Genomic DNA, 19,477 nt, shown 5'->3' with positions numbered 1-19,477 from the left:
CAGACCTGTTCCAAACTTGGTGTGTTAAGGAACTGTGAACACCGGCTCATGGGAGTCTCTGGCGAAAGGGGGGACGCGTCCCTACACGAATATCGCATAAATACTAATAATTCTATTTATTTGGAATATAATATTCAGGCTGTGAAACGATTGTAATTGAGTTCTTGATATACCTTAGGGGATCCGTGAAGGTAAGCAGAAAGATAACAAATGGAATTGAAGTTAATAAACAGGTTGGGCTAGGTAGTACCATTTAAATCTCTTTCTTTGATGTCTCCCCAAATTTTACATGCCAGAGACGCCAGTGCACCGGCTCACATAATTCATTTAATGATACGGTGGTTTAAAAATCCAAAGTTTTACAGAAAGGTGTATCTTATCACCTGAAATAATATCAAAAATAAGTATGATCACTATGTACATCTTTATCTATTTGAATTAAACATTATATAAAAATTAATCAATTTGTAAATATATCCCTGGCGATTACGAAGGGGTCAGTAAATTCAAACATAATTTTGAACATATACGAGGAGTGATCATAAAGTAAGGTTACAAAGCCTGCAGTGAGACGGGTATATATTATTTCATACAACCCATACAGCCAACAGATAGTACATACATTAGGTTATTTTTCGACAGTCTCCATATTTCTTGAGGCACTTGTCACATAATGGGATGAGTATGAAGATTCCCTCCTGGTAAAAAAAATCATGTCTTTGCGTGTTCAGCCACGTTGTCACGAAGTGTTTCAAAGCGATGCGACGGCCTCCCAAGTGCTCTTTTACGTGCAGGAACAGATGAAACCATCTTGAAGCGAGGACCGGGTTGTAGAGAGAGTGGTCGATGTCCCAGCTGTATTTAAATCTATTGATGCCGTGCTGGGTCGGCCACTGCTTTCCTCGTCGGTGACGTTTTCTGTATCAGCTGCAAACTTCGTCAGCATTCTGAGACATGTTGATGAGACATATCCATAAACCTCTACCAGCTGCCGGTTAATTTCAACCGCGCTTACATATTTCGTCCATAGAAGTCAAATAAGCGGATTTCTTCACAAGACCAATTTTCCAAGTGAGTCGCCATTTTTGTTTACACACAACTAGCGCCGTAGATGGCAAGTGACTGAAACTCTTCAAAGTTGCCAACTCCATGTATTAAAATTACCGCACACTCCTCATTCTTCCATAACAGACAAAACTCCAGAAATATCGGCCTTAAAACCTTAGTTTCTGATCCATCGTCATACTAATACAAACAAGTATATATATATATATATATATATATATATATATATATATATATATATATATATATATATATATATATATATATATATATATACACCATAATGGTCACAAGAATGTATTTAAAACAATCATACAAGTTATGGATTACAAGATTTGAACGGTGATTAAGTTAGAGCAGCTTTTCTATGTGCAAGAAGTACAAAAAGAGTAGTCGCAAATAGAAGAGGAGCTGATAACAAGATGGAAGAAATACATTGAAGAACTCTACAAAGGAGACTATAATAGACAAGTCGAGTCGCTGTTCGGGGTCAATTTATTTATAATCGCCTGGAGTCGTGTCGCTGTTTGGGCGTCATTTATTTACATAACCGCCTTCGTGATCTGTCCTCCGTTGTCCTGCCAATGAGCATCTTCCGGATATCTGGACTTAGCTGGGTAAGACGTTGAAGGACATCTCCAAAAAGGGATTACAGAATCGTTCCCAAATTGCTCGTCGGTCTCAATAACGAGATGAGCATTAGGCACCGAGAGGTTCGGATGTCTCGTCGAAAACCTCACGGACGATCAGACGGTCATTCAGATCATAATGCACACAAACATTATTCATAAACACAACAAAAACACACTGAGTTAAACGACACTATGCTTATTCATTAAAATACTATTTTAAAAAAACGGGGAGAAACAATCACAACGCTCAACACTGAATATGTGTAATTATTTTCATTAATAAAATCACACTTTGCCTTTTCACTCCACTATAGCCCTTAATCACTTTTATATATCGTTAGAAAATATTATGATTATGATTCCACTAAAAATACTTTTCTCACACCATTAATGCACTTGGGGGATTAGCACTGGGGAAATGTCACCAGGATAATCCCGTGAAGTAATATGGTTCCTGCTCCAAACGATCCTCAAATGTCGACGTTAATCCTTAATAAAAATAAGTAGGCAATCACCAAAGTGGAATGAGAATGTTGGAGGGCGCGTTTATAACGTATGCACAAGGTGTGTCAACCTGGGACTTCACTGATTGGGGCTAGCCATAAATAAATCCTTGACTGGCTAATAACTTATACCCCTTAGCACAACATTATACTTATGCGCGATGCAACGTGCATGGTTGCTACCTCGAAACGTGGAATAACACTCCACGAACTCAGAGGTTCGAGATACGAGCTGCATTGATCGACTGATCAACGTTGGCAGTTCATTCTCTAAAGCACTCAGGTTAAATCACCTGTATGTACACTCATGTCCAAAATGATTGTCGCATATCTAGAACTGTCTTCTTGTAACAATATAATACGTTAATGATTTTGCAAGGTACTTTTAATACTGATACTATGTGTATAATCGAGAAATGTATATTTTTGGTAAATTTCATAGCAAAACAACAATAAATACGAAAATTAGAATGAATAACACAAAATGTTGCTAAATGGACAATAAAGTTTTATTTTCGTTCTATTGTTCTTATTTATTGCTCGTTTGGCATGAAATTTGCCACGCACATGTCTTTGGCGATTATACACATACTAACATTATAAGAAATACCGGGCGAATTCGTTATCAAATTATATTCCCACAGAAACATATTTATAGACATGCGACAATAATTTTGGACATGAGTGTACATGTAAAGAATTGACGTTAATTTTAGTCCACTGGCTACGACCACGGGACATTGCGATAACTTGGGTCTGGGAAAATTTAGATAATGAACTGGTAAAGCGTTGTGGCTGGCGTCATTCTGGTGTTCGAACATCTGGTCAGCTAGTATTTCCATAAATTATTGGAGAATACACTTAATTCAGTTCCAAATCACCGTAGAACATATTCTTTATATATTAATAAGTCAGGGAGAAACACTGAGAAGCTTCGTCGTTCACTAAAATGTTCTCACCACAAAGTAACGTTTTATATATATAGATAGAGATATATATGAATAAACGATAAAGACTTCTTTGTCCTGTTGCTGCGATGGGAAGAAAAATAGTTCCCATCGAAGTAAGAACTTATTTGCGTCGCAGAATAAAGTATAAATCGAAAAATAATTACTGTCTTTACGATATATACAGAGCGTCCACAAAAAATACGTCTATAACCTGGTGACGGTTATAAGACACAGTGAACGAGGAAGATATAGAGAAGAAGAAGACGTCGATGAAAAAGAATGAGGACAGTGCGAATTTGATAATGCTTTGGAGAAAAAAAAATGCAAAATGGTAAAGCCCCAGGAGTAGACCAAATACCAACGGAAGTTATTAAGAATCTCGGAATAGCATCAAAGAAGATATTATTTAGTCTTACTAATCAAAGGTACAGCACGGGAAAAATACCAAGAGACTTCGAGAAAAGCATATTGACCCCTATTCCGAAAAGAAAAAAACACACGCAAATGTAAAGAACACAGAACATTAAGTTTGCTTTCCTGCATAAAAAATACTGTACAAAGTTGTCGCACAACGAATGAAAGGAAAAATCTAAGATCGGTTGTCAGAGGACCAGTTTGAATTCCGGAGAAAAAGAGGAACAAGGGAAGCAATACTGAGTCTACGGTTGATCATGGAATATCACATCAGAATAAACAAACCAATTGTGATAGCATTTGTAGATGTAGAAAAAGCTTCTGACAACATAGATGGAAATATGTTTGGAGCGTTGAAGAGTCTGAAGTGGCTTACAGAGACGGAAGAATAATATGGAAACTTTATAGGAACCAGACAGCTGTTATAGTAAGAGATCAGAAGGAAACAAGAATAAGTAAAGAATTAGGCAAGAATGTGGACTTTTAGCTCTCCTGTTCAACGTCTATATAGAAGAGGCTATGAAAGAATAAAAACGAGAAAGGCGTAAAAGTAAATTGTCAGGTTTTCAGCACAATAAGATTTGCTGATGACATAGCATTGATAGCGGAGAACGAAAAGGACTTGCAGGAAGAACTGTGGAATTTGAACGATCGACTGGAAAAAAACATGCCAAATGAAGATAAATAAGTAGAAAACCAAAGCGATAAAGTACATAAGAGCAGGATAGGATGGGGCAAACATATGACTAAGGGAAAAGAAAATGGAAGACGTTAAGACGCGCCCCTATTTAGGAAGTCCAATATCCTCGGATGGAAGAAGTGAAATACACGTAAGTTCAAGATTAGCGCAGGTGCTAAAATCAAGAAATGTGTCGTTGGACGTTCGAAAACGATTGATTACAACTCTGGTATGGAGCGTGGCGGATCAGAGACGTGGACATTGAGAAAAGCTAAAATATCCAAGCTGGAAACATTTGAAATGTGGTGTTGGCGCAGAATGCTGCGCATATCATGGACCGAAAGGAAAAGGAATGAAGACGTACCAAAGGAAGCTATTGTAGGGCGACATGTCATGAAGATAATAGGAAAAAGAAGGAACAGCACGCTTGGTCATCTTATCCGGCACTTCGATTGGATCACCGTGTTGATAAAGGAAAAGGCAGAAGGAAAACAAGGAAGAGGAAGAACAAGGATAGAATATATAGATGTAATTATGAAGAAGAAACCTTATCAAAGTATAAAACAGTTCTCCAAAGGGAGAAAAAAGTTCTAAAACTTCCATGTTGCCCATCAACCTTTGATTGAGGAGAGAAAGAAGAAGAATTGTAAATTCAAACAAAACTTTAAGAAGAAAATACTTAAACATAAAAAGAGATGGATAGATGTAAAATTGTTACAATATCAGCCAAGTATGATTCATGGTCTAAAACAAAAGTTTAAGTTGACATGATGAGTTTATCATATGCACACTTCTCATGTAACTCTATCTTCAAACTTAAGTAGACAAATGAGATTCTTCAATATATATATATATATATATATATATATATATATATATATATATATATATATATATATATATATAACAAATAAAAACAAAAATGAGCTTGTTGTTGTGATGACATCGAGAGGTTGACTTGTTTGAAATTAATTTTGGTATATAGTTCTCACTGACCTCGAACTGATTTTTTTAAAAATCATGTATCCTAAGGAATGGAGAAAGAGGTCAAAAGATATCTCTCGACCCTCTAAAGTTAGGGAGATGAAACTCGAGATATACACCGTAAGTGCCTAATTAAAAATAAGCGGACATTGATCAAGAGTTTTTCAAAATTCCGAGGAAAAGGAGGTAATTTTTATTTCGCAATTTGTATTCATGAGATAACAAAAGTTAGAATGCGATTGAGATGTTTAAAATGTTAAAAAAAAAACAAACAAAAAAAAAACATAGGGTTGCTGTAATCCACGACCGTGCCAAAATTGACATAAATGTGCTGGCTTCTGGTGAAAAAGAGCAAAAATATTTTTTTCTGGACATTGAAAATAAACTCTTCATATTGTCGCATGATAACTAGAGGAACGTAACTCCACAAATACGGTTTTCGTGTTCTTCATGTTTGGACAAAATTTTGAAAGCCCCACTTGGAGTAAATGGAATGTAACGCCATCTGTTCTCCTTGTTGATCATCTGTTGTAATGTATCTCAATTACCATCTTATTAAAAACACATCTTTCTAACAAAATAATATTTTTGTCCTCTCGCCTGTAAACCTAGGAAAGTTCAGTTACGTTTTTCTGGTTCTCATGCGACGATATTATGGATCTAACAGCTTAAAATTAAAGACAAGAAATTATTTCAACAACTGCACGATTCAAGTAAGTCTTCGTACACAGGCATCTAGAGCGATAAAAATCGAGCAGGAGTAGCAACATCTCAATAATGTGAGTTTTTAATTACTTTTAAAATCAATATATCAAGTTTCTTTTTGTTAAATACTTTGTTTTATTTTTTTTTATTTCACTTCAGCAATGCAAAAGTAAATGCAACTTCGTCTCTTTTATTTTGCGCATTTTAAAGATATTTCGGATTTCCATATTTGAAATATAGGACCCCTGTTCGAACAGAGTTCATAAATTGAACTACCTCATTTTCGGTTGTTACGCATTGAATGAAATTCTTGTAGTAAGGGCAGTAGCGTACGCAGGAATTTATTTCGGGGGGGAGTCCAAACTCAATTTGAGGGTATTTTATATTAACATTGCTAAAATTGCCCCTTAAAGTAGGCTAAATTTACACAATTGTTGAAATTTTGAGGGTCCGGGCTCCCAGGACCCACCTTCTGTGTACGTCTCTGCCTAAGGGTTGGAGGGGATTCAAAGATACCGTTCAAGTATCTTCTGCACACACACACACACACACACACACACACACACACACACATATATATATATATATATATATATATATATATATATATATATATATATAATCTCTCTCTCTATCTTCCCACATGAAAACAGGACACTTCAAGAGTAAATAATCAATACCTTTTTCTGTTGTTTGTAGTGACAACTGTATATTATTAAAACCTGGTAATAAATTGTTTTGAATATTGTTCAATTCTATGTTCAACTCTGGTTTTCTACATTAATTTTCTAATGTTGAATGTGTCATATTGTCTAGTATTTTAAAATCTTACCGGTATATATAGAATTATCCACATAAAATGAATTAGTAAACATAACAGATTTTTAATAAGAAACGTGTAAGAGCAATAATAGTAAAACTAACAGAATATCGACAAAACATTAACAAATTTCTCCATGTAATAACACAATGTAAGTAATACACCCTCCATTCCAAAAGAAACCGAACGTTTTAAAAAAACAAAAAAGCAATGTACATTTTGGAACAAATCATTTTTATTAATCAATGTATTCCCCTTCTGCATCGATACATATATTTGCACGCTCCAACAAGTTGTCAAACGACTTCTCCATGTCCTTTATTGGAATGGTCCTTAGGACGGCGGTCGTCGCCTTCTCAATGGCATCAATCGATGCGTGCCACTTTCCTTTCATCGCCAAATGCAGTTTCGGGAACAGATAGAAATCGCACGGAGCGTGATCTGGTGAATAGGGCGGATGATGCAACCGAATAATGTGATTTTTGACCAAAAATTCAGTTACAAGTTGCGAACGATGTGATGGTGCATTATCGTCCAAAAGAGTCCAACTGCCGATTTCGCGATATTCGGGCCGAATACGACGAATTCTTGCCAGCAAACGCCCAAGTAAAACTCTCCAGTGACTGTCTGGCCGGGCTGAACAAATTCTTTGTGGATAATTCCTTTTGAATCGTAAAAACAAATCAGCATCACCTTAACTTTTGACTTCACCAAGCGACTTTTTTTTTGGGTGTTCCTTCATCCGGCGCTCTCCATTCAGCACTTTGCCGCTTTGTTTCGGACTCATATTCAAAACACCACGTCTCGTCACCAGTCACAATCGATTTCAAGAAGTTTCGATCCTGCCGAGCACTTTTAACGATGTCTTTGCAATGCGGCGCAATTCGATCAACTTTTTGGTCTTCGGTGAGTTTGTGTGGTACAAACCGCGAATTAACCTTCTTAAGGCCCAAAACTTCGGTCAAAATGCGGTATGCGGTTGTTTGAGGAATGCCTAATTCCATTTCAATAACTTTCACCGACGATTTTTTGTTATGTTTGATGAATTCACGCACTTTTTCGATGTTTTCTTCCGATAATCCGGTTCTGGGACGGCCTGATCTTTCGTCATCATCCAGCGTCTCTCTACCCGATTTGAATCGCCTGAACCACTCGTAAACTTGCGTACGGGATAGACACTCATCACCATATGCATTTTGTAGCATTTGGTGCGTTTCACTAAAAGTTTTACCCAGTTTAACACAAAACTCAATTGCAGCTCGTTGTTTGAAACTCATTTTCCGACCGATGTACACAACACACTGACAGTTGAAACGCAATAACTTTGTTGCCGTGCATCCAAATGTCATGACACTTATACCAGTTGTCAATGAGGGACTACGCCATCTACCGGTAAAATATTACAACAGATGGCACTAGTGGTACTATTTGTTTTCAAAAGTTCGGTTTCTTTTGGAATGGAGGGTATAGAACAAGATGTTTGACATTTTTCATTTATTTTGTTTTCATTGTAAACTTGAAGCTTTTAGTATCTTCTGGAATATATATTTTTTTCTGCACAGAAGCAAAGTTTTTGTTATTACAAATTCGCATAACATGAGTTCATAAACCGTCTACAAAAGGAAGATCTCTTCTAATTCTTTGCCGGTTGGTAAAGTCCCTAAAATAGCTGACACATACCCCCGTTGAATGGTTATACTAATCCGTTGTATTAGAAATACTCTTGCTCGGGTATCTCCCGAGTTTAGCGATATGCATTGGCCAACTTCATTGATAAAATTTAGCCTTTCTTGTCCCCATGAACAACTTGATTCAATTGCTATTGACACAAATCAATATTTGTCCAATAGATTGATATATTTATTCCCTTTGTCGGCCTCTCTTCGTGCTGCTACAAGTCCTGCTCGAGTCGATGTATCTTCAACATTTGAGGGAGCATAAGTATCTGCACAGGTGAAATCCCAAACAAGTGCCTTCCCTTTTTTTCCATGGCACTAACGTCATTTAGTCAGGCCGTTTTCCGTCATTGCGACTGCATCCATTTGGTTCTCTCATTGATGGAACGCCTGCTGAAATTAGAGCCCTTAGAATAATGTCATTCACACTGGTATGTCGTGAAATCCTGCCAACACTGTTTTTACATGACAAGCCATGCAACCTTTTTCTATCTACTTGGTCGTTACATGCGCAGCAACGGTGTGGCTCGCAGATGTCTACTCCTAAACGTAGAGCATTGGCTACTCTAAAACTCTCGTTAGATAGATGTAATTCCAGAGAAGGTGAAGGTAAAGTTTGAAGCCATGCTCCGTTTTCAGGTGATGTGACAGCAAGAAACCTGGCTTTATCTTCGAGCTTATCAGTTGAGCTTAGTAGTGAAGCTATATGATGTTTTATTATAGGTTCACCCCAGGCTGACTGGATATTTCTTCTTTCGAGTGCTGGGGAATCTAATCTTACTAAATCAGTCCATTTGGCCATGCAGTCCTGCACATCTTGATCCGTGTTTATATCGACTTCCCGCTGGAGCAAAGAACCTATTAATTGTCGAGAGCCATAGCCTGAAGCTAGGAAAGACGCAATAGCAATATCTACGGCGCGATGTATGCCAAGACCTCCATTTCCAACTGGTAAAGAAGCTTGTATCCATGATTTGTCGTCAAAGGAACAATTGAGAATTGATTCTAATCCAGTTTTCAATTTTTCATCTAACTTTTCTTGTAAGTCATCTCGCCAACAAGGAGAACATCGGAGAAAGTATAATAATCTTGGTATTGAAAGTGATGCACGTAATATATAATATGCAGAATGGGCTGAAATTTTGGCTAATCTGGAAAAGAATAAATCTAATTTGGAGATCTTCTCTGATAATATTTTGCTCCGTGCATCGGCCGACATGGCAGTGCCTAACAATTCAGCACTAGATGATGTTAGACGCTGAATTCCTGGTGCTGATTCATTAAAACTCTGATAGAGGTTCTCAATTTGATCATCTTTGGCGCCCAGAAAGCTCACTTCACATTTGGAGTAATTTAAAAATAAGCCAATGGTTGATGCATTAGTTCGAATATTGTTTAATGTACTTAACACTAAATCCGTATTTCCTGCTATGGTTCCATCGTCCAAATACCAAATGTTCAGCTCTGTATTAATATCACTTACAATGGGTTGGAGAGTCAAAGCAAACAGAGCCGGGCCTAGCGGATCGTCCTGTTGCACTCCGCGTTGTGACATGATGATATTTTCTCCTATAAAAAGGATACTTGGTTAAGAGTAACATTGGTAAATGTATGGAAAGAAGGTTGGAAGATTATTTTTAACGGAAATGGGCATAGAATCGCGGTTGATTTCATTAAAAGCATTGCGAAAATTAATTTTCAAAAATGCTTTCACTCGAGTGTGAGAAGATGAATAATACATTCGTGCTGCATGGACGGCCGTTTCTGCCCCAGATGGTATGCAAACCTCCAATTGATGTGGTGATAAAATGTTGATTAATAAATTAGTTGTTGATGAAATATAATCGAATCATCACAAACTAAAAGCTACCACAATAAAGTTTGCTCCTAACGTATTTACCGCAAACGCCTTAACTAAGAAATCGCAACAAGAAATGACTAATAAGCGGTATGGAGACTTATTCTGTACAAATGCAAAAAGCGTAATGCAACTCAAAAATGCAGAAATCAATTATAAGTTCTCTACCTATTATCGAAACTGTAGATTTAGCATTACTGGATGCAAACAATTACGGTATGTGATAACCCTAGATTTCGAGTCCTTTCAAGGTAAAATTTAACAATTTTGACCATCATCTTCTATTATAAAGGGATTTGGTTCTGAGATTCTGTACGGGACCCAATATAAATTTGCCGTTGTAGTTTGCGGAAGTCGGCATAGAAATCATAAATACTTATTACATCATTTGTGTTGCATTGTGGACTGAAAATTTTGTAAAGTACTCTAAGGAATGAGGCCCATGATCTCCGATGTAGCACGTTCTATACAAGGTCTTGCGTTCTACAGGTATTGTACACATGTTTGCGTCACCATAACACACAGGGGCGCCGAAACCGGGGGGGGGGACAAGGGGGCAGTTGCCCCTCCTGAAATTTTCAAAGGGGGCAAGATACTCATTTTCCCCCTCACTTTCAGACTGTAAAAACATCACACAACACTAATTATATGACGTAAATTTTTCTTTTTATAGTAATGTGAAAAAACATTCTATTCCAGATTCATCTTTCTTTTTGAAACAAGGGACCGGGCGCTTTTTCTGCCCCCATGTTAGACAGAAAGAGTTAGGGTAAAGAATTGAAAATTTTCTTTATTTCCATTGGTGTACATTCTCAAAACACTGTAAATTCTTTTAAAATTGTTGTTTAAGTAATTGTAAGTCTACAATATGAAACGAGTCGTTGAGAGAGATTTTAAACAGATAGAAAAATATAACAGTTTAAATGAGTAACAGGACATTTAGGGTCTAAATACATTTTCTATAAAGTTAAATTAATGTTCTTACAAACAATATGCAGAGTGCAGTAAGTTTTATAGTGAGGAGGAAAAATGTATAAGGTAGGATTAATAATTCAGAGCATATGAAAAATGCGAACTCTATTATCGTTCCGTCCGTTTAATCTTTTCACTACTATTTTTTTCGGAGTGGGAAACATTAATATATGGCTATTTTCAAACGTATAAATATATATATAAAAAAACATTTTCCACCGTTTCGTTTTTCGACGTGGGAAGGGTGGGACATTATGTATCCCTCTGATATTTTTACGTGGGACCTATATGTCCCAGTGGTATTGACATGAATGATCATCTTGTATTTTCAATTACGAAACGTATATTGTCAGAAAAAACAATTGGATCGTATTTATGATTACAAATATTTTACATTTCGACATTCTTTTCCAAATTACAGTACATGCAACCACTGCTTTAACACTAGCACATTGTTCCTCATTTTCATCTGTTTCATGATCACTTTTATTGTTTACGTTCACTTCCACTACTGTCTATTTGATAATGTTAATAAGAATTCTGTGAACCATTAGCAGGCTTCTCTTTACCAGTGGAACATCGATTTATAGCAAAAAATGTGGTAAATTACCAGGGGTCCTCTGAGAATGTATCGTGGGACACATATGTCCCAGTGGTAGTGAAAGGATTAAGATATGAGTGCAGAAACAGAACATCTGTTTCAGCTCTCCTTTCAAACCAAGTTTGTAAACAAGAATAAGTAAGACAGTCACTGCTTATAATAACTAGTAATGTTAGATATTTAGCTCGCAGTGGTCAAGCAATCAGTGGACATTTGCATAGTACGAGTAATTTGATGTCACTCCTGGATGAAAGAAAAATGGATGTGTCTGTTTTCAGCCAATGGATTAATCGACAGGATAACTGGCTTAGTGCTGATTGAAAGAATGAAATTTTAAAGATTATGGGACACGCAATATAGAGAGACTTGGTAGCAGAAGTTAGAGTCTCCATTTTATGCAATCATAGCCAACTCCACGACTGATATTAAAAAAAAAAAAAAAAAAAAAGTTGTCTCTGTGTGCGCTGTATTGACTCTGATTCATCAAAACCAACAAAATATTTATGGAAATGATCACCCCACATGGCACAAAATCGGAAACTGAATTCACGATCAAAGATATTCTAACGAAACCTAACCTGAATGCAGAAAATATAAGCGAACAGTATCGTGATGGTGCAGCTATCATGTCAGGACGAGAGAATGGTGCGCAGAAGATAACTTCGACTCAACACCCGAAAGCTGTATACATTCATTGCAATAATCATGCAGCCGACATTGTTCTTGAACCCTGTAAAACTATCAACGAAAGTAATCCTAAACATTTGCTGCCTGCTTGTCCTACTTGCTGGTGTGTTAGGCGAAAATCTCTAATCAGATTTCAATCTACTACAAACGAATTCAAATCAGGTTGGAAGAGAATCATCAGTAAAACAAATGGTCCAAATGATGTTCAAAAAGTAATTCTAAAAGGGTGTTTGAGAAGAACAATCAAATTCGGAATGATATTTTTTCTAATAGTCAGTATACGTCCTTCTGAACCTTGCGCACAACTGGCGAAAGTTCTTCAAAATTCTGAAGCTTCTGCTTTTGAAGCTAAAAGAGCAGCAGCGATTCTATCTAGAGGACACTCTGAGAAACCTACGAACGGACAGTGCATTTGAAAACATCTATAAGGAAGCAAAGGAAAATACAGACAGACTACACTTAAAATTGTCCACTTCATCAAGATCAAAACAGAACACCAATTAGGTTGGAGGAGACTGATAATCCTTGTATAGCAGCTACCCTAGAACTTGTATCAGATCTTCCAAAACTGTACTTAGAAATCATTGGCTATTTGTTGAATGAAGTGCAGCGTCGTTTCAATCAGCCAGGCCTCAAACAACTCATAAAACTCTAGAAGATACTTTCTGAAGGAGCTATATGCACTGGTGGGCCTCTCTCAAGAGAATATTTAAAGCAGGAATTGGGAGTTCACTCGTCGGATTTTAACCTGGATAGATTATAAAGTCAGTTCAGGCTGCTTCCACCTACCTTAATGACGACTGAGTCGCTGACGACCATCAGAATATTAAAAACTATTAGTGCTGAAACCCCAACTGTTCGCAGCCTTCTCGACCAAGTTGTTCGTCTAGGGACTTTTGTTCTCACTATGCCAGCTTCTTGAGCATTTGCGAAAGATCATTCAGCTATTTGCGTCGTCTAAAGACATATTTGAGGACGTCCATGACGCAGGAAAGATTGGCTCATCTCCTGTTGTTGCATATGTGTAGCGACCAGACTTAAACACCATTGCAAGAGAATTCATATCAAAGACCAGCGAAAGAAAATATACTATTGGTCAATTTTGAAAAGAAATAAATGTAGAATTACGTAAGTGAATATTATGCGAATTATAACCAATTAATTAAATTACAAAAGAGCACTTAAAATTCAATATAAACTTGAATTATTTCTTATTAATTGTGTAGTACTTTATTAGTGTGAAGTGAATATGAGATTAGGAAGAGAGGTGAATGCAATAACAACTGGATATACTGAAGAAAGTGTAGTAAAAATACAAATAACTCTGGATAATTAGTGTAATTGAATTTTCTATATAAATTTTATGAAGTCTTTAGTGAAAATTCCATTTTTCCATTTCTGGTACGAAATCAAGTAGGTAGAAAAAAATATATTTTCTTATTTTTTACTTAATTATGTAGCCTGTTTTATAAAGTACAAGTTACTTTCTACTACAAAGTGCTACAAAGTTTGTACTTCTAAATAGCAATTTCTAATATTACAGTGTACTGCAACACCAGAACTGGATTTTTAAAAATATAATTTTAATTTCCTCATTTCTATAACTTTAAGACTCTTTAATAGTGTTCGTGTGACCATGCCCAATACAGTTAAAAATATGTACCAGTATATAAAATGGTAAAATTTGTACTTACAAACAGTCATTGTGAACAGTACAAATTTTACAATTTTATATGTTTTCAATTCTGATTTCAGTGGTTGAGAATTTCTGCACTAGACCAAAATCTAGCACAAAACTGATACGGGATTAATTAATCTAAAGATGTGAACTAAGATGCCTCTAATAGATGGAAATCTCGCACTCACAAATCTGTTTACAGCTTCATTTATTGAGCTCTCTCGTGGCTAAGCGGTAAGCGTACGCACCTTTGGCGTGGGAGACCCGGGTTCGATTCCCGGCGGGAGCTCATGTGGTTCGGATTCCACGTTAATCAGTAGGTCCACGTCTCATATAGCCTCGCTGCTGAACGGGACGCTAAACAAAAATTAACTCAACTCAACAGCTTCATTTATTATTATTATTATTATTATTATTATTATTATTATTATTATTATTATTATTATTATTATTAACAAATCAAATCAAATTATTGTTACATTACAAACATATATTCGTATTATCTTACCTATGTTACATTCCCGTGTCTATTTTCAAGACAGCAGTTTGCCCCCCCAGCTGAAAAATACTTCCGACGCCACTGATAACACAACATTTCCTGTATAATTAGTGGAAGTTTGTGTCGCGCTGTTTTACACTGTATTTTGCAGGGATTCATACGAAATGACCTCCTTGCAAATGTTATCAGGGTTTTTCTTTCTAGACGGGTTAGCGTGAATGCAACGCAAAATGAGCGTTTTAATTTGTGAGAAGGAGTAGGTCTATATCACTTTCGATTGCTTCTTTCAGCTCTTGCATTGCGTTGCCTTCTTCAAAATTTAGTGGTAATTTACAGAATAGAGACTCAGAGTTATTTTTTAAACTAATACTCGAATCTTACAAGTTTATATATATATATATTTTTTTAAAAAGGAATTTAACAAGCCGTCATTCTAGTAGGGCCTCATTTTGGAGGAATTAGTGAAATTTTAGCTTTGGAGGGGAAATTCTAGTCGCCATTAACTTGGCAACATTGCATGGAGCTAATTTAGCTCAATGGATGTAGATTTGTTTATTTTGTGAAATACTTTCAAACTTGTGTGGTTATATGATTTGACGTGTTGTATTCATACACATGAAGGACATTGAAAGTATTGTCGTACGAAAATCAGGGTATACTGAGAACTTCCTTTTCAGCTGGAATTTAAAGGACTGTATTTTTGTTGAGTGGACTTCATATCGTTTTGGGTAATGTCATTGTCTGTGTCCCTTTGTGTGTTCAGAATCGAGATCAGTGATGATTTTCCAGTTTTAAAGGACATTGAATATAAAGGTAATAGCATTATCCTATTAATACTAGTACAGATTCAGGCTTTACCTCCGCAGACGGTCTAGCAAATAGAAAAATGCAGGTAGAATTGGGTGTTTGTGTAATTGAAACGGATGGTAGCCAGCCAAGATAAAAATTTAGTGAACCTCAACTTAATATTATATTGTAGTAGGCAGCTAAAATAAAAATTAAGAGACTATACAGCCTAACTTGAAGTTAATGAATTAGACTAAGGAACGTGAAAAAAAAGTCACAATCGGTAGAACTGTCAGTGGAAGTGGTGCCACCAGAAATTATACTATGGCTGTCATAGTCAACTTTAGCCGTATCTCGTTTTTTAAGATGTACAGATGAAAGTCGGTGCTCTGCGTGGAAAGACATGTATTAAGAACAAATCTTGCATATAGGTAAAATGCGATGTGAAACATTTTTTTTGTAAAGAAATGAGTGTGAACAGAAATAATTGCTGTCAGTGGACAGCATATTAAAATGAATTTTGAGTGATGGTGACAGTATTGTATATGTAAGTATGCTCATGTATGCGTATACCCCTCGTTGCTGACGCGCCTGCTCCCTACGTACGCTATCGCTCGGGCTCACTTGCTGCGCTCCTAATCTGACTTAGATAATATTCCTGCGTTCTAGTGCCCACTTAGTACAGGTTGGTTCGTGTTTTATGCACTTGTTTTTATGATATAAGTCCACTCTGTATTTATATGGAGCCCTCCTGAAGTCAATCTCCAAGTAGTAATGGGAGCTCCTCTGCTAAATGAAATATAAAGCTATAACCTAAATTGAAAATGTAAGAGTCAGAATTTGGTAGAACTGTCTGCTCGAGCAATGTTCAAATTTCTGCAGGCGGGAGTAGCTATTCAATAAGTAATACAGCTGTATTTTACATATACAACTGTAGGGTTACTAGTTTAAAATCATTACAAGTGCCTTACGGTGGTGAAAATAAATGTGTGCGTATGAAAGATGACTGTATGAAATATTATTATCGGCCAGTAGGGTACTTCTGGACAGTGTATGAAAAGTGGTTTACAAGTGTAGCATTGCTATTGTAGTGTGAAACCATTGCAAGTACTATTGGAACTCATATCACAGCGAAGACTAATATATTTTCACCACCTTTGCTTACACGCATACTTTGCCTGCTTCCTTTTGGCACCCCCCGCACGAGCCCACCATTTTCACCCTGCTCTAGCTCGCATTCGTGCTTTTTATGGTAGACAATGCAGAAAATAACTGGAAAAAGTTATGCAGTCTCTATTAGATACAATCAACAAGAGCATTAGAGAGATGGAAGGAGCACCAAGGAAATCGACAATAACTGAAGCGATGGAGGGGTGAAGGAAAGCGAACAAATCGCGCAAACATCAAAGAATACAGAAGACTGAATAATGAATTGAGAAACGAAACTTACATACATAGCCAGAGAAGTACATGGAGGAGATATGTAAAGAAATGATCTGATGTGTCAGAAAGCACAGGAAATGGGAAGGAAAGCTTAACAATATTGTAGTTGCGTACGTTTGGAATCGAAGATCGACATTGTAACATAGTCACTGGACCAGAAGAAGCACCCAAAAGGTATAGATGAGTTGAGTAATTTCATTCTCAACATTACTTAAAGGATCTGAAACATATTTTCATTTCCGAATAATACGTCTGTTAGGTACAGAAAACATAGGCCGGTATTTGTTTCACTTTACTTCCCTTTCCATTTCATTGTTTCACTTTACTTCCCTTTCCATTTGTAAGTCAATGCGAAACGTATCCATTGTAAGTTCCATATGCAGTTCACGAGTTTTGAACCCAGCGGAAACGAACAACAGTTATTGGTGGATGATGAAGAATAAGACTCCGGTATATTGAAAAGTGAAGTAATATAAGCTATTAAAGCCATGCGACCGAGGAAGTGCAGTGGAGACAACGACGTACAGATTTGATCAAGGAATTATGAAATAATGCACGAAAGTATTGTCTTTACATATTAACAAGGTCTACCTGAATAGAGAATGGTCATGTTTTCTGTATGCTATAATGGTTGCCTTACATTAGTAAAAGGAACTGATCAAAGATCAATTCATTTTATTTTCCGCACTGGAAAGATTATTGCGTGCCTATTGAATAGATGAATGGAAAGATGCTGTTGGATTGATGAGAATTGTATCAGAACGAATTCTTGACGTAACGGAGAAATTGTGTTTGTGATTTCTCGACTGGCGGAAAGCTGCCGACCGGGTTAATTAGACCAAACTTCTGAAAATACTTGAAAATATTAGGGTGAGCGTGCGGGATCATCTACTCATTTGGAAGCTGTACACAGGACAAAGAGTGTAGTTGCGCTTGAACTAAAGAGAATTCACCAGTGTGAAGATTCGGTGAGGAATGGGTAGTATGTTATCCCAATTATGTAACATTTGTAATAAACGCTTAATAGGGGAAGCATTAATGGAAGTTGGAGATTTCAAGATTGGAGAGCAGATCATTAACAAGATCAGGTATGCAAATAACAGGGTTATTATAGCTAGAACTGAAGTAGTACTGACATGAACGATTGTAAGGAGATGAAAAGTACAGCAGATTCTCAGAAATGCCGCCACCAACATCAGTTCACTTCTGAATTTCAAAGAACATCTTGTGTTGCACTACGAAGCGCTCGATGATACTCGCGGATTAACTCAGCAGCATTCATAATGCGAACTTGCAATTCATGTCTTGTGTTCGCCTTTACCTGGTGAACATCTTGTTTCATTCGCCCCCAAAAACAAAAAATGAAGAGTGGGATCAGGAGAACGAAGTGGCCAAGTAACGAGACTACAGAGATCAGTCCATTGATTAGATTAGATGGTATTAAGGTGTTCACTGTTATGAGCCGGTGCTCCATCATCTTGCAGGATGAGATTCCGCCTTGTGTGCCATAGAACATCATCTAACTTGTTCGTCAGATCATTTTGTAAGGGAGGTACCACTGTGCATTCATGTTTTCATGAAGGATAGGGGGCCAACTAGAATATCGCCAACTATACCATATCACACAATACGTTTATGGAAAGCCTGTCTTGGAGCCCTGTGACAAGGGTTCCCGAGCCCAAGTGTATCTATCACGGCTGTTATTGTCACCGGTGCGAATGAAGGATTAACTCATCAGTGAATAAAATGTATTACACTTGTACTGCATTGTGTAGTAACCAGCTGGTTTTTCCAAAAAAAAAAAAAAAAAAAAAAAAAAAAAAAAAAAAAAAGTTTAAACAAAAAAAAAATGAAAAATGATTTAAATCGTGTGAACTTCATGGTGACGTCTCCACATATCACACCATCTGCATTCCGTTTATCTACTTTTCACCTTTTAATCAAGGGTTCCCGTGTTCAATTGTCGGTCGAACCACAGCCCATCTTTCAAGTGTAAACCAAATAGCGATTCGAGGTGTCCCTTTAAGCGAAAGTCTTCTCCGTGATAACCTTGGTATTTCAGAAGGATGTTAAGCCTAAACATACGAAACGAAACCAAATTATATATTTCTGCTTGCCTCAATGCCTGTTGTTTTATAAAGAAGCCAAGGTTGCTTAAATATATTGATAGAAATTAGTAAAATGTGTGAACTGCCTACGTAGCTTCCAACATCAGCTTGGATTCGACTTCGTTTTAATTTTATTGAATGATATCTACATACCAAATTTGTAATTTAATACATCAGTTTTAGCGTAGTGATTATGGTACGTTGACCTTAAAATTTTACATATAAATACATTTAAAATATTAACAGGATTTTCCCAATGGCTAAGGCGGGAGTTTCCCGATTTATATATAATTCTACATAATGTTTTTAGTTGCGTAACTGTTTATCATTTTGTCCTTCTGAAATGACTGTTGACAATTATATTAACAACTAGGCCTATGTAAAGATCAGTACAACGTATTTTTATCAGGAATCCTT

General features: G+C 36.6%; 1 protein-coding gene across 1 annotated transcript in view; it reads left to right on the top strand.

Annotated features, from left to right (window-relative positions):
• Window positions 1-15,233: 15,233 nt before the first annotated feature.
• Window positions 15,234-19,477, top strand: part of LOC145692788 (BRCA1-associated protein) — a 41,989-nt gene continuing 37,745 nt past the window's right edge. The window contains exon 1 of the mRNA XM_081768263.1: window positions 15,234-15,536. Within this exon, the coding sequence (XP_081624389.1) occupies window positions 15,455-15,536 (82 nt within the window). The 5' untranslated portion in view covers window positions 15,234-15,454. The remainder of the gene's footprint in view (window positions 15,537-19,477) is intronic.

Source organism: Thermobia domestica, chromosome 8 (assembly GCF_964235325.1).
Source record: "Thermobia domestica chromosome 8, izTheDome1.hap1.1, whole genome shotgun sequence".
Lineage (NCBI taxonomy): Eukaryota > Metazoa > Arthropoda > Insecta > Zygentoma > Lepismatidae > Thermobia > Thermobia domestica.
The sequence above is the reverse complement of the archived record's forward strand: the minus strand, read 5'-3'. Positions and strand labels throughout refer to the sequence as shown.